The sequence below is a fragment of the Phyllostomus hastatus genome, unplaced genomic scaffold, assembly GCF_019186645.2.
Source record: "Phyllostomus hastatus isolate PE091 unplaced genomic scaffold, TTU_PhHast_1.1 phas_scaffold_555, whole genome shotgun sequence".
In the NCBI taxonomy this organism is placed as follows: Eukaryota; Metazoa; Chordata; class Mammalia; order Chiroptera; family Phyllostomidae; genus Phyllostomus; species Phyllostomus hastatus.
In genome coordinates this window covers 1,124,974-1,139,756 of record NW_025334036.1, presented here as the reverse complement: position 1 = coordinate 1,139,756, position 14,783 = coordinate 1,124,974, and the positions used below count along the sequence as shown (strand labels likewise).

The 14,783-nt window shown below is 62.6% G+C and overlaps 1 protein-coding gene across 1 annotated transcript; it reads right to left on the bottom strand.

Moving 5' to 3' along the window:
- Positions 1 to 752: 752 nt before the first annotated feature.
- Positions 753 to 13,376, bottom strand: FAH (fumarylacetoacetate hydrolase). The gene is made up of 14 exons (XM_045824883.1): positions 13,169 to 13,376; positions 11,360 to 11,470; positions 10,433 to 10,554; positions 9,905 to 9,954; positions 9,370 to 9,460; positions 7,859 to 7,956; positions 7,710 to 7,762; positions 6,436 to 6,535; positions 5,776 to 5,906; positions 4,212 to 4,287; positions 3,547 to 3,593; positions 3,196 to 3,297; positions 2,427 to 2,544; positions 753 to 947 (listed from the first exon to the last, which is right to left on the bottom strand). Exons 1-14 carry the CDS (start codon positions 13,247 to 13,249, stop codon positions 868 to 870), a joined length of 1,260 nt encoding a protein of 419 aa, XP_045680839.1. The 5' UTR covers positions 13,250 to 13,376; the 3' UTR covers positions 753 to 867.
- Positions 13,377 to 14,783: the final 1,407 nt, after the last annotated feature.

Below are 14,783 nucleotides of genomic sequence, written 5' to 3'. Positions count from 1 at the left end.
AGTCGCTGCCAGGGGTGGGGAGTAACCCAGGACTGAGGGGAGTGAGGGGCCGTCACCGTCCTTTCCTTGGGGAGGGACACAGCGGTTCCAGAATCCCACAGGGGTTGCCGGGCCACCGGCAGAGGGACGCAGCCACCCCCACACCGCGGCCAAGCAGGGAGGGGGTGAGAAGACAGACACCGCGGCTCTTCCCTCTGCGTCCCTCGCTCTGCCTGTGCCCCCACTCTGCGTCCCTCGCTCTGCCTGTGCCTCCACTGCCCCGCCCGGACCCGAAGCCCCTGGGTGGCGCTGTGCACAGAGGCCACCCTCCGGGACACAGCGGGGGGCAGGAAGCACGGACCGCGGGAGGATGACCTGCACTGGGCCCCGGCTGTCCCTGCCACCAGGTCCCAGGGCACCGCTCCCTCCCTGGGTCTGTGGCCAGCTGTCCACCCGCGGATTCTGGACGTGGGGCGCCCAGAGCCCCACGAGCCGTGTCTGCAAACTCGACCCCTCCCACGCGCACACGTCCTGGTGGTTCTGCTTCTCTGAGACCCCGACCCGGGTGTCGTTCTCTCCCCACTCCGGGGAAAACTCGAGGCCTGGGGTGTCGGGGCGGAACACCGCGCAGAGGCCCTCGGCCTCTCCAGGGAAAACAGGTTGGTGGGTGTCTCCCAAGGCAGCGAGCGGCACACACCTGGACCCACCGGGTCGACTCGGACACAGGGTGGGTGGCCGCCGCGTCGCCTGCTACGACGAGGCGGGGCGCTGGGTGTGGGCACAGGGCACAGTGGCTTTATTTATTACTGGAGCGAGGGCCGGCCCACGGAGGGGCCCCGGCCCCCGGGGTGGGGTGGGGGTCCAGCCCTTTACTTCGAGCACTTTACTTCACGCTGGCGAGAGGGAGGGCAGCACTTTCCCGGCACACGGGCCGAAGCCAACGCGGTAACCGTCCCCCTGGCAGTGTCCTGGAACAGAGGGGGACAGGGGTCAGCACGAAGCCTCTGGGCTCCCCGGAGCCAAGGCCCAGGCCGCCGCCCGTCACACGTCGGAGCCCGCCACAGGGGGGCGCCATCAGGAGGACAGACGGGCGTGTCAGGCAGAAGGCCACGCTCTAGAAGCTTGTCGGAGCCGCAGGAGCACCTGCGGTGGAACCCCAGGCCCGCCCCCCAAGTCACGGACCCTCAGAAGCAGCCCAAGGATGCTCCACAGCTTTCCGTGTGGCCTTGGGTTCAAACCCCAGGTCCGCAAATTAGCCTGAAGCAAGATGCCTGGGTTCAGAGCCTGGCTTCTCTGCCTACTGGCTCCGTGACCTGTGTCCCCTCTGAAACTCAGTCTCCTCATCTGGGAAATGGGTGTAATGACAGTAAGCACAGCCCAGGATTGGCGCAAAGGTGACGTGGACACACAGAAAGTTCCTAGAACGGCGACTGAGCAGCGAATATCAGCCACTGTGACAGCCATAAGCTGGGTGAGGGGGCAATTAGCTGCAACTCCGAGCTCAGTGCCCGCACCCGCAAGCAGGAGTTGCAGTCGGTCCCGATCGCTCAGGCGTGCGAGGGTTTGGTGCAACAGCCCCGTGAAGCCCCCGGCGTGATCTCTCCCGCAGAGCGGGCGCGCAGCCAGTGTTAGTGTCCGTCATCGGATCCCACTTCGGCCCGAGTGACGGGAAGGCAGGGAGGAGGAAGGGGAGGAGGAGGAGGGCATCCCTGTCCTCGGGGAGGGACGGGAGTTAGAGGAGAAACACCTGCAAGGCGCTGAGAGCGCGGCGTGGGGGGGGGGGACGCAGGGGACGGGAGGAGGGGCATCTGAACTGGGAGTGGATGGTGGGGGGCGTAGGCGTCCCCCAGGGAAGGCGGACGAGAGGGTGTGCTGGGCAGAGCGGGCAGCCCTGCGAGGCAGCGGCGCGGGCGGGCGGGAGAGGCACACACCGCATGTGCAGTCATGAGGGGGCGGGGGGGTCCCCGGGGCAGCCAGGTCATGGTGTTTGCGCCTCATCTGTCCTTCCGGCCCAGGAGGGACGGCGACACCACCCCTCCCGCTGCCTGAGTGCAGGCGGCGGCCACGTCCTCTCTCTTGCCCTCTCTGTCCTGGTAGAGGGCAGAGCTGGCCGCCACCTCCCTGCTTCCGTGGGCAGGGCGGACGCCCGGACCCAGGGTCCCTACCCTGCCAGGCCCAGGATGACGGGAACCGGGCATTATTCTGCCGTTCTGCTGAGGGAGAGGGAGAAGGGGGACAGAGCGGGGCCTCCGAGGTCCTTCTGGCCTGGGGAGAGTTGGATTCAGAGCCCGCGGTGGCCACGCTGGGGCGCAGGGCAGAGCGAGGAGACAGAGCCCGGGCATGCCGCAGGGGGGCGAAGCAAGGCACCGGCCGCAGAGCCGGCGCGGCGGCGCGTGCCGGCGAGGAGACGCGGCTGAGGAGACGCGGCCACGACTGGCCGCCCTCACCTGTGATGACGACTTCGTCCCCGTCCAGCAGGAACTTCCTGGTCTGCCCGTTCCCCAGCTCAATGGCCTTCATCCCCCTCCACGACAGCTCCAACATGGAGCCAAAGCTGTCTGGGTCCTTTGCAAGGGGGCAGGGAAGAAGGTGTCACGTGGACTTACCTCTTGGTAAGCCTGTGGGCTCCGGCGAGGCCAGGGCTCAGCAAGGCCCGGGAGCCCCAGGCAGGGGCGGCAGGCCCCGCGTCTCCCCAGGGACCCGGCCGTGGTGGAACCACGATGGGAAGGGCCTCCAGGCTTGCACCCTGCCCCTGCCCGCTTTGCTCGGGGCTCAGGGAGGGCCAGAGCCCTGCCCGCCGGAAACAAGAGGCCGGACCCTGAGGGAGAGACTGGCACACGCACCATCTCTGGGGTTCCCAGGCTCTCCCCTGGGCTGAGAGAGGCACGGGGGGAGGGGAGGGGAGGGGAGAGGCCACAGCAGCAGGCCCCCTCATCCCGGGAGGATCCAGCCACACGCTCTGGCTGTTTCCCGCCTCTCCCCGCGCTGACAGACACAGCCTCCCATTCCTGCGCCCTCTCTTCGGTGCTGAGTTTGGAAAGGGAGCCCCTTCTGCACCCAGACACGGAGGAAGCTGAGTAGGACAGAGGAGTCGAACACACCACCTGGGGCTGGAATCCCTCCTCAGGGTGAGCTGGGGCCCCCCCACCCCCTCAGCTGTGCGGGGAGCAGGGGAGCTCGCGCTACACGGCCGGCCCAGGGCAGCGAGGCACTCACCGGCCCGCTGATGGTTCCGGACGCCAGGAGGTCCCCCGGCCGCAGGTTGCAGCCGTTGACGGAGTGGTGAGCGAGCTGCTGCAGCATTGTCCAGTGCATGTGCTGCGGGCGGGGGGCAGGGTGGAGCCGGGCCTGCTGCACACGCAGCCCGCACGGCGGCCCCCCGCACCCACTCTACCTCTCAGTGCCCCCACCCCCACCCTTGCTTCTTAGATTTGCCACCCCTGGGGCCGAGGGGCCCGCATGAGACCCACATCGTTTCCCCAGGGAGACGGACGCCACCCCCGATCCTGCCAGGAAGAGGCCCCCCCCCTCCCTCCCACGAGCAGCCTGCCCAGCTTCCAAGCTTACCTTAAAGTTGGACTTGCATATGGTAGCTGCCTGGCTCATTCCTTCTCCTGCCGGAAAGACAAGCGACAGGGACAAAGAGGCTCAGCTCTCACTCAGGAAGGAAGAAGACCACCTTAGCCCACACTTGTGGGCTAAGCTTCCCACGGTCCGACACGGTTTTGCTGAAAGACCCCAAGGAACGGTAAGCCCACAGGCTACCGGAGGGGGGAGGGCCCTCCAGGGAGACACTGTGGTCCAGCAACAGAACAGACACGTACCCCAGGTGCCACCACCGCCTTCCCCGCCGCCCCGGGACCCACGTATCCTCAGAATCCTTCTTAACACAACGCCCCGGCAGCCACGAGTCAACTGGCGCCAGTGCACAAGGCGAATCCCACTGCCACACCCCCCGGAGCCCTTTGCACAGCTCGGGCCGCGTGTCCCCACGTGTCCAGTGACGACGGGCACGGTGCCCCTTCACAGTTTGCTTCAACAGTGTTTGTTAAACACCCGCTACACAGCACGGGGACCCAGAGTCCCCTCCCTTCACAAGAACCCCCGTGTGTCTAAGGATACAGCAGGTGACAGTCCCTCCCCCGCTGCCCGCCGCCCAGCTCAGGAGCCATCCAGGCAGTGGCCTGTGCCCACTGAGTCCCAGGACACAGCCCCCGGCCCTGCGGCAGTACCTTTCAGGGCTACAGAGAGGTGGATGTCGAACGTGTAGGGCTGGTCGTGGCGCAGGTACGGCAGGGGTTTGGGGTCCTGCGAAGGCAGAGCACAGCACGGAGGGTCACCGGCAGGCCCCCTCTCCCCCACAGAGAGGACCTCAGGTAGAAGGGGCCGCGCTCCAGGGACCCAGCACCACGTCCCCGGACAGTGAGAGGCGAGAGGGTGGTCCGAGTGCCAGGAAATAAAACCTCGGGAGGGGCGAGGTCTGTCGGCAGACCACAGGCGTAGGGGTCACATCGGAGACGTCCCAGAAAGGCAGCAGTGGAGCCCTGGGGACCTCGGGGGGGCGGGGCAAGGGCCTCGGATGGGAGACAGGGCAAGGCCCGTGGCGGAGAGGGCGGGCGGAGGCCGGTGCGGCTGACAGAGGCTCACGGCCCCGACGAACGCGGGACCCCACGAGGAGGCAGCTTTGACGGCCGAGCCCGAAAGCTGCCCTTAGGCCCAGAGCAACGGTTTCCCAGGGCGCCGTGCTGGAGTCCAAAGCGGCGTGTGACAGACATAATTAGCGTGGGTGGGGTTCGATGGGGACGTGTTTCTTTCTGTGAGTAACTGGGCGTCCAGGGACGCCGCCGGCAGGGGTGCAACGCTCCCGTCCTGAACACGTGACTTGGGCTTTGACACTGGAGCTGCCCTGAAGAAGAGCGGTCAGGAGCGGCAAGAGGCGTGAAGACCGTGCGCAGGTGCTGCCTGGGGCGGGCGGGCGGGCGCGGAGGGAGGGGAGAGCGCAGGCGCGCTGTGCACGCACAGAGGGGCGAGCCTGGGGGGGACGTGGGGGGGGCCCGGACGATGCCGGGGTGCAGGAGCGCAGAGGGAGGTGGGGGTGGGGGCCCGGGGAGGTGGGGAGGACGGAGTGGCACGGCCGCATCGCAGGGCTCTGGAGACACAGGAGAACTGGGACAGGTCACGCGCCACCAGCCCAGCAGGGGGGTGTCTAGGAAAAGTAGGGGCTGCCGGGCACCCACCCCGAGGAAGAAGGCACGGGCCATGGCATTGGCCTGAGGGTCACCGGGCACTTGCTGAGGCCTCTGGAGGTGAGGGGGGCGGGGGGCCGTGGTTAGACTGTGACAGGCGGAGGAGTGGAGGGTGGGAAGGGGAGACGAGGCCAGAACCCATGTCTGGACTCCAGCACCAGGGCCTGTGGTTGCCCAGCTCCAAGCTGCGCTCCACCATGTGGGCTCCAGGGGCGCTGTTGTGCAGAAAACCACCTGACACCCCCCACCCCCCACCCCCCACAGACAACCCCAGGGGGTGGGGGTGGGGGGGGGAGGTTGCGAAATGCCGGGGCACTGGCAGGACCTCTTCCCCTGCCAGCCAGCCGGCTCCCCTGGCCTCAGGGGGTTCTGGCGCTTACAACACTTGTGCGCTTTCCCAAGAACTGTGCAGGGGGCCAGGCGAGCACAAGGCGGCAGAGGCCCCGCACGGCACGCCGGCGGCCCAGAGCTTCCCTCCCGGCAGGGCGGCGGGCGCCGCAGAGCAGGAGGGCCGGCCGTGGAGCTTCCTGCAGAGGCTGCCCGCGCTCACCTGCTCCGGGTTGGGCACCGCAAAGGGCACGAGGGCATCCATGGGCACCACCCACGGAGAGATGGTGGTTCCGAAACTCTTCCCCAGGAACGGCCCGAGGGGGACGTACTCCCACTTCTGGATGTCTCGCGCTACGGGGGAAGGAAGGGCCGAGCAGGGCTCACGCGGGCTGACCGGGGCCTGGCCTCCAGGCCGCCGCCTCCCCTTGACCACACAGCACAGGCTCCCAGCAGAGCCTCCCCCGCCCACGGTGCTCTGGGCCCCACCAGGCCGTCTCAGGACCAAGGGCCAGCAGCACTGAATGCCAAGGACAGAGGTCCTTTGAAGTCACTGAGCCAGGTCACGGTAAACAGGACGGCCAGAGGGCGGGCAGGCTCTTCCCCCTGAAGGGGCGGCACGCTCCTCGCACCCGGAGGAGGAGCAGCGCGCTCCTGGGCTCAGTTAGGCAACATCTTCCTCCTGCGTGTGGCGCAGGCGCGGAGACAGGCTCGGAGACGGGGCTGCTGGGTGTGAGACCCCAGCTCCGCAACCGCCTGCGCCCCAGCGCCTCCCCCGTAAGTGGGAGTGACGACACTGCTGGGGCCCCGCCCCCACACGGCGCTCACACCCGGGAGCTCTGACGTCAGCCGTGTCCCGGGCCGCCCGGCACCCCACACTCACCGCTCCAGTCGTTCATGAGGACCATCCCAAAAATGTGCTCGTGGGCCTTGGAAACGGGGATCGGCTCCCCAAACTTGTTCCCAGGGCCTACGAAGAATGCCTGCCAAACGGAAGGGCTGATTAGAGTGCGGGGCTCGCCTGGCGCCCCGGGTCGCGTGCTCGGAGAGGGCGAAGGGGGGGCTGGCAAGGCACCGAAGGCGGCGCAGTGAGTCTAGGTCGGGGGCTGCACGTGGGTGGACCGACGGCCGCCCCGAGGGTGAGCCCTCGACCTCTGCACAGCCCCGGGACGGCCCCTGCCCACCGAGCACAGCGGCCCCCGGCAGCACGCCCCAGCCTCTCCGCTCCGTCCGGCCACCCCACACACCTCTGCGTGGCAGGGGCTGGCCGTCCCACGAAGCTCGTGGAGAATGAGAGTACGGGGGCTTGTGCTGCTGCACAACCGAAGGGCTGCCTCCAGGCCGCAGCCGGGAGCTGACGGGGCGCCCCCGCCCCCCACCCCCGTCCATCATACCCCCCCCCCGCCCCCGCCTTGGGAGAAAGACACGGCCAGTACTGGGACAATGACTGTCAACCGCTCGGAACCGGCTACGACATTTGCAAAACCGGAGTCACAGTTCTGCTTGCTCTGTGACAGTGGCCGAACCTTGCAAACTTCCCATCAGGGTAAGAAAGACCTCACCCAAGGACACCAGCTCAGAGCGAGTCTCACCACCTCCCAGTGCAGATCACCTGCGCACCCCCCCGCCCCCCCCCCGCCCCGGCCTCTTCCCCACCTGCCCGTCCGCTCCCCGATGTGAGCGGCCCTGCTGACGCGCCTGCCTGCAGAGTCCTCTGTTCGCCCAGAGGAGCCCCTGCCCCCAACCCGGGCTCTGCGCCCTGCTCCCTGGGTCCCGGCCGGGCACCTGCTCTGGGGTCCACCTGGCCTGGGATCCAGCTGGCACTGTCACCACGGCAGCAGGAGGCAGAGGGCCTGGGGGACCACTGGGCAGTGCCCACATATGTCCTTCCTCCTGACTGGGCAGGACTGCACAGGCAAGACAGCTCCAACCAACCCAGATGCCCACAGCTGCAGCTCCGAGGGGGTCCCACATCCCTTCTCCTCTACCTGCTGTGTGTGGTCACCCAGAGCTTCCCTCGGTCTCAGCTACACCCCAGGTGCTGCTGTGAAGAGCCCCCCACCCCGCCATCAGTCCGCCTGCACTCGCCCACCACCATGCAGCATGCTGCCGTCACGGTTGCACAGAGCCGATGACGCACCGAGGCCCCCTGCTTACCATTTCCAGCTCAAAGTCCAGGAGTTTGCAGGGACCGTACACGGGAGGCTTGGCTGCAATAACGGCAGAGCGAGAGGCTGCTGTGAGTGGCAGGCCGGGGCGCTCCCGGCGTGGGGACACAGAGCCACAAGGGGCGCCGGGGCACTTACAGTCATCGGGCCTCGTCTGCCCCAGGGGCCTTCGGATTGGGGTGCCCGACACCACGATGGAAGAGGCGCGGCCGTGATAGCCCACCGGCAAGTGCAGCCTGGCGAAGGAAGGCGAGAGAGTGCAGGGCGTCAGTGCTCCGGCGTGGCGCAGGAGACATTTCAAGATTCTTAAAGATTAAGGACGAAAAAGGAGTCAACGTGTATACGTGGCCCATGGACCAAAACGTATTTCCCTCGTCCATCCGTAGGCAAGGGGACACAAAAATTTCCTCCGCACGCACAACAGAACATTGCTCGGCATTAAACAGGAAGGAACTTCCGACACCTGCCTCGACACGGACGAACCCTGAGGACGTTGTGTGAAGGGAACCGAGGGGTCGCTGTCCTGTGGACAATGTTTCTTGTATCTTCTTCAGTAAATGTCTCTCTTTTTCATAGGGTGTGGCTGGATACTTTCCGGACAGACCCCATATGTTACCTCTATAACCTGTATACATACATTAAATGAGCAAGGCCCAGCCACTTGGGCTGCCTTGTACCATGCATCTCGATAAGGGTCTAATCCTGCAGCAGGAAATGGGCTGTGGCGGCCCATCAGCCTGGAGCCTGCCCACAGCCAGAGTCCCGAGTATCTGCCCACCAGCAGCCCTAGCTTGTCTTGCAACCTCGGCCTTTCTGCTTCACCTCTCTGCTCTCTCTCCCCTTCTTCTCTTCTTCAACCAGGTTCAAACAGACACACACCCCCACACACACCTGGGGCAGCCCACCTGAAACTTGCACCAAAAGAGGGGTGAGCCTCTGCCCACCGCAGCTGCTGCGTGTGCTGAGGGCCCCTGGCTGGGGGTGGGCACTGTGTCTGAGTAACTGTCACCTCCAGAGGGACAACATGGGACGAAGGGATAAGGATCTTAACTGGGGCAGTGGCCTCAGTCTGGGCATGAAGGACACAGCTTCTGGCCTGTTGGTCCTCAGGTGGGTCAACCCTCGTCTGAGCCTGTTTTCCCTCCTGCGAAATGGGCTAACAACCGTCATCGCCTTGGCGACCCCAGGGAACTACTGGGAGGGCCAAATAAAAGAATGTGGCTCCCACTTTGAACGGACCACACTTGGAGATGCACCGCACGGGGTACCTGTGAGGATCCTCACTCATCACAGAAGTGTCCTTGGAAGAATGCTGGGGTCTGGGACTTGCCGGCAGAGCAACAGTACGTTGCTTACAAATGAGTGATTCTGGAAAGATCTTAGTGACTTGGGGGATTTCATTCCACCGCCCCCGCCCCCATTCTCCAGATGAAAGAGCTTCAGAGGTTGTCCCAGGGTCCCAGCAGGTCCAGGGTGGAGCTGAGAGACCAGGGACGGAGGCCATTGTTTGCAGACGCACCACAGTCATCACTGTTTGTCGCTGGACGGATGTGCTGAACCTGGGAGGCACCGGGCAGCTCCTGAGGCAGCACGCGGCTGCAAATGGGAAGACAGACTTTGCACTTATCAGAGTCTGGCCTGGGACGTACCAGTTGGGCATCAGCGCGTTCTCCTTGCCCCTGAACATGATCCCGACGTTTGTGGCGTGCTGCCGAGAGGAGTAGAAGTCTGTGTAGTCACCTGCAGAAGGAAGTCCCAGAAGAGTCCCTCAGAGACCCAGACACCTCAGGACGGAGAAGGGACAGTTGAAGCACCAGGACAAGAGGAACAAGGTGGAGGAAGCAAGAGAAGAAACTTCCTCTGTATGCCGTTCTGTGGGGTGGCAGGCGGGGGGCGCTGTTGAGCACACGCCCACCACATTCACACAGCCCCAGAGCTCAGCAGAAAATGTACACGAATTAGTCTCACTAAATTAAAAACAATTAATTTCAGAACTAAAAAATTATTTCAGAACTCCCAACTGAGACACACATAATAAATAAGAGCTCTGGCCTTCAGCATGGCCTGAGTCAGTGGTGGGGAGGGGTAGCAGCCCCAGCGACCCTCCCCACCAGGAAGCACGGCCCAGCCACCTTGGCCCACTAGGCCATTTCGCGTGTGTCCGAGTAACAAGACTGGACTCACCTATGGCAGCTGGAAGGTGCATCGTGGCAGAAGCCTGGGAGACGAAGGCACTGCAACAGAACCAGGGGCTTCGGGGTCAAGCACGTGGTGCAGTAAGGTCCCTACTCTGGTGGCCCTCCTGCAGACTCAGCCCACACCACCTCCAGGGAGTGTCTCCAGACTGGCCTGGGCCAGAGCCCGGCCAGAGTGGCCACACCGGGGAGGGTCTCCACCCACTGAAGCTGAGATGCCTCTTCTCTGGGTCTGTGGTTCCACTCTAAGAAACGAGCCAAATTGCTCCTACTTTGGGAACTAGACAAGAACATGGATGATGCTGATGAGGAGGGAAGCGGGCCGGTGGCAAAGGGGTAATAATTTACCACTGGCCCACTTCTCTGAGCGGGGTGGTCCACCCTGAGCCCTCCCACCTACATGTAGCCTGGGCAGGGGCCGCGTGCAGCCAAGGCGACGCCGTGGCGACTCAGAATGGCCCTGACTACCACACTGTCCTCTTCTCTCCCCGCCCACCAGCGTCCACGTGCCCCTCACCGCTTCCGAAGCTCCGTGTCATCTCGGAGCCGAGCTTGACTGGCCGACAGCAGATTCTGCAGGAAAGCTCTCGCCTCCTTCCAGGCGGCCTGACCCAGGCCCATGAAGCTGTTGAGAGTTGGCTAAATAGGGAGAAGGAAGGTCACACACAGGGAAGTGCTGGGCGGGGCCTGTCCTGTCCACAGGAGAGGCTGGCCTTCCTTCCAGGGCCCTGCCACTCATCTCCAGGCCACTGACACTCCCAGGACTTTCACTCTCAGCTCTGTCACCTGCTAGTCATCAAGCTGGGGAAAGGTGTCACCTTTCCTGATGGGACTCAGCCACTCATGGACTTGCACACAACCAGCAATGGCTGGGCGCTGCCATCTGGATGCTGCTGGTGCGGCTTGGCCCGGCCGGCAGTTACAGGCATCCGTCTAATGGAGGCACGCTCCAGTCTGTAGGTTATCGAAGTCTGTGCACATCCCCTTCGCGTGAGTTAACAAGAGGTTTCTCCGCCAGGGAGGCACGGCAGAAACAGCACTTGTGGATTCTGGAACCTGGAGTTACACACCCAGATCCAACCCTTGTGGCCACATGACCAGGGAGACTCGTGTGTTGTTTCAGATGACCTCCTCACCCATGGAATGAGGATTCCAATTCTTACGCCAGAGGGGTGCTGTGGGAACTGGGTGAGAGTGGTGTGTAAAACTCCCAGCACATAGGAGGCGCTCAATTAATACCACTCTCCTCCTCTGACCTACAAGATGGGAAGATGCACATCACAGCACCTGGCCATCTACAGGGAAGTGAACTCACATGCTTCCCACAGGTATATGCGCTGCAGGCGGACAACACAGAGGGCAGTGGGGCCAGCTGTCCCTTCCTCCTAGCTACAGGCCTGCAGGGCCACCAAGACCCAGGACAAGCCATGTCACCATGTCCTACCTGATCAAAGACATCCTGGTGTTTGGAGAGGACAGGGCCAGTGAAAAGGTGCTTAATGACACTGAGGTCCAAGATCTGGTCGCCAATGGCCACGCCAATCCTCGGTCTCGGCTGGGAGTAAGGCGGCATGGTTAGCACAGGACAAAGCCTCAGCTGGGCTCGGCCTGATTACCCAAAGAGTCTGTGTCCTAAAGAGCCCGCGGGTGCCCCTGTAGATAGATGGCCTTCTATGGAGAGAGAGAGAGGAACTGGATCCCCTGCACGGAGCCCCAGCTCCCCGTGCCTCCCAACGGGCTGAGCTGCTGGCGGCAGCGATAGCTTCAGATGAGGCCCGAAGACGCTGGGCCTCCTGGAACGCCAGAGCGGCTGCGTCCCCACCGCAGCTCTCTGCCGTGGGCACCGGGAAGGGGCTGTCTCTCCCGGCCGTGCCCTGTGGCCGCCCCTGCGCATTCTCACAGGGGAAACAGCAGGGGGAGGTGCCCACGGGCTACACTCCCAGGGGCATTCATTCCAGAGTCCTGCGGGGAGACCAGGGCCCAGCTCCCCACCTGCCTCTCGCCCCCGTTCCTGTCTCATCGACCTGTAGTTCCACGAACAGTGAGGGCTGGACGGCCGCCCGAGGACAAAGTCTCAGCTCGCGAATGCCCAGGGCAGTCCTGCCAGCCCCGGGGGTGGACCGCAGGGTTAATCCTATTACCCACGTCAATAGGATTAGGCACACGATTAACAGGTTAATTGGCCTCCTATTGTATGTTCTTCCGTCCCAGAGAGGGAGACGGAATGTTAGCCTTGGGTGCCCTTGCGACATCTGGTTGTGAAACACCCAGTTGACTCTTCTGGACGAAGGCACCGGCACTGGCTGCAGGGTGGCCCCTGCACCTTTGGGGTCAACGGTCACCGTGGGGAACGGGGACCCTCCGTCTAGGAGGGGGGCCGACTGCCCGCAGCGAGCGTCCTGCGGCCAATTCCTCCCGAGCACCGTGGGGTGCGAGAGGAGTCTGGGGCTTCTCGGGTTCATGTGTAAAGTTGGGAGCAGACATCTCAGCAAGATTACCACCCGCGGATAACTGCCCCCCCCCCCAGGGTCCATCTCGCCCCCATTTGTCAGCAAGTCCCTTCCTCACAGATGTCCTTCTGTTCGGTCGGGGGCACTGACCTCTCCTCCCTCAGCAAAGTGACGACAGCCACCACGAGATCTATGCAACGTGAAGAAGTCAAAATTATGCCCTTTTAGGGGGGTCAGATCGGTAAAAAAAAAAAAGCATGTATGTTTTTGGAGTGCCACGGAAGTTAAGTCACTAGTTGATGTGTCCTGACGCGAACAGGCTGAAAGTCGCTGACGTACACTAAGTGAAAACTCAGTTCTCCCCCGAAGGGCTCCTGCAGACCACCGGGAGGCCGCCCACGCCCACGCCCACGCCCGCGAGGGGCTGCAGCCGGAGGCGGAGACCCCGCCGCGGGGGAGCCCCCGGCCCTGGGGCTCCGAGCCGCCGACAGCACGGGCCACCGGGGTTCCGGGTCGCAGGGCCCGGGCCGGCCCAGGGCCCAGGGCTTCCCTCGGCGCGTAGTCCGCACCCGACCCTGCCGGTGACCCCAGAGCGCGCGCCCCGCTCCTCAGGAGCCGAGCGGCCGCGGCCTCCCACGACGCCGTCCCTCCCGGCCCCCGCGGCCCGCGGCTCCTCAAGCGGTGACCCCGGGCTCCTCCGGGACGGCCAGCGGGCACGGGGTCAGAGCGGAGGCGGAGGGGCAAGGGGGCCTGGGTGAGGGGGCCCGCGGGAGGGGACGCCCGCCTGCCCAGCCGCAGCTCACGTTGCCTGTGGTGGAGAAGACGCCGTAGGGCAGGTTGTGAATGGGGAAGTCGGAGTTCTCGGCCACCGGGATGAACGACATGCTGGCGGGCTGGGAGGGCGTTCGGGCTCCGCGGCTCGAGGAGGTGGCCAGTCCGGCGCGAGCGCTCCAGCGGAACCGGCTCTCAGCGCAGCCTCCCGGACTGACGGACAGGCCCCCGCGGACCACGCTTCCTGCCCCAGCCCCGCCCCCGAGGGCCCGCCCCTCCGACCACGCCCCTCAGCCCGCCCAGCTCCCTCGAGCCCCGCCCCCCTCGAGCTCCGCCCCCCGAGGCCCACCGCCTTTCCGTGTCTCTACGGGCCCTGACGCAGGGGCTCTCCTTCTGCGTGCAGCTCCGTCAACACCCAGCAAAACACCGGGCACAGAAGAGGTGCTCCATAAATGCTGAGGTTGTAACACTGCCCACTGAGGGCGATCCAGCTCTGGGCGAGGGGCCCCACTCCATGCCAGACCAGAGCTCCCACCCAGTACACGCAGGCTAATGATGAGAGCCCGGATGGTAAAAGCCATGTAAAAACCAAAAACTCTGGGCAAAAGGTGTGTGTGGGGAAAGCGTATAGGCATACGATAGTTAACGGGAGATTTCATAGTTTTAAGATAGACTTGCCAACCCACTAATTACACATAGTGTCTGAAAGCATGAAAGCTGTTCTGTTTCTAAATTAAAAAAAAAAACATTGGAAGTAACCTGCAGTGTGTGTATTCTTTTGGGGAGAGGGGGTGTGTGTGTTGATCATATACATTACAAAAATGATAAATGAATTTAGGAAAAAAATAATGCCCATAATCCCACCAACCTACAGTTGTCACATTTTTCTGGTACTTGTTCATTTCCTTTGTATGCACAGGACTTTCCCATGTTTGTGAACTTTACAGAGAGGCAATGTTTCAGGCTTTCCCCACATTTTTCTCTTGAACACGTTCCCTTGTGTCCACATAGGTTTCATTGTTATCCTTTTCATTGGCCGAAGGGGCTGCAGTGTTTTTGGATTGTGTTAATAGTGGAGCAGTGAAGATCTTTGTTGTGAATTTACTCTGTAGGCCAGGATCTGCAATGTAATTCTGAGTATTAGCTGTGACAGTGGGCAGCCTCTTCCTTGTGTCTGTCTTCAAAAGGGAATGAGTTTCCTCTTTTTAGAAGGTGCTTGCTTTTTGGTTTTACACAGAAACTATCAGCTTAAGGAAATTCCTTTGTATTGCTAATTTATGATGTTTTTAAATCATAAATGACTGCTAAATTCTATTAAATACTTTATCTGATTTGGTTGTGATAGTCCTAATGATTTTCTTATTTTAATCTGTTAATGTGATAAATTAATAGATTTTAACGCTAAGCCACCACTATGTACTAAGATAGAACATTTGAGTAATTAGTAAACAAATTTAAACCTAGAACTTTGTATTGTAAAATACTGTTGTCTGTTTTCATAATATTTTATATGTTTAAAAAAGGATGGCTGTCAGGTAAGTTTGAAACTACAGGACAAATGGCCCTTTGAGGGTCTTTCACTCCACAATTCTCCAATTGCGCTGTTTGAATTATTTCAGTTTCTCTAATCCCACCAGAAGAAGTAGC

Excerpts from the sequence above, each read along its gene's own strand:
- FAH (XM_045824883.1), bottom strand. The coding sequence starts at position 13,249 with ATGTCGTTCATCCCGGTGGCCGAGAACTCCGACTTCCCCATTCACAAC. Across the intron at positions 9,461-9,904 it reads GCACCTTCCAGCTGCCATAG|GTGACTACACAGACTTCTAC; the intron begins GTGAGTCCAGTC and ends TTCCTTCTGCAG. Across the intron at positions 7,763-7,858 it reads GCAGACGAGGCCCGATGACT|CCAAGCCTCCCGTGTACGGT; the intron begins GTAAGTGCCCCG and ends CCGTTATTGCAG.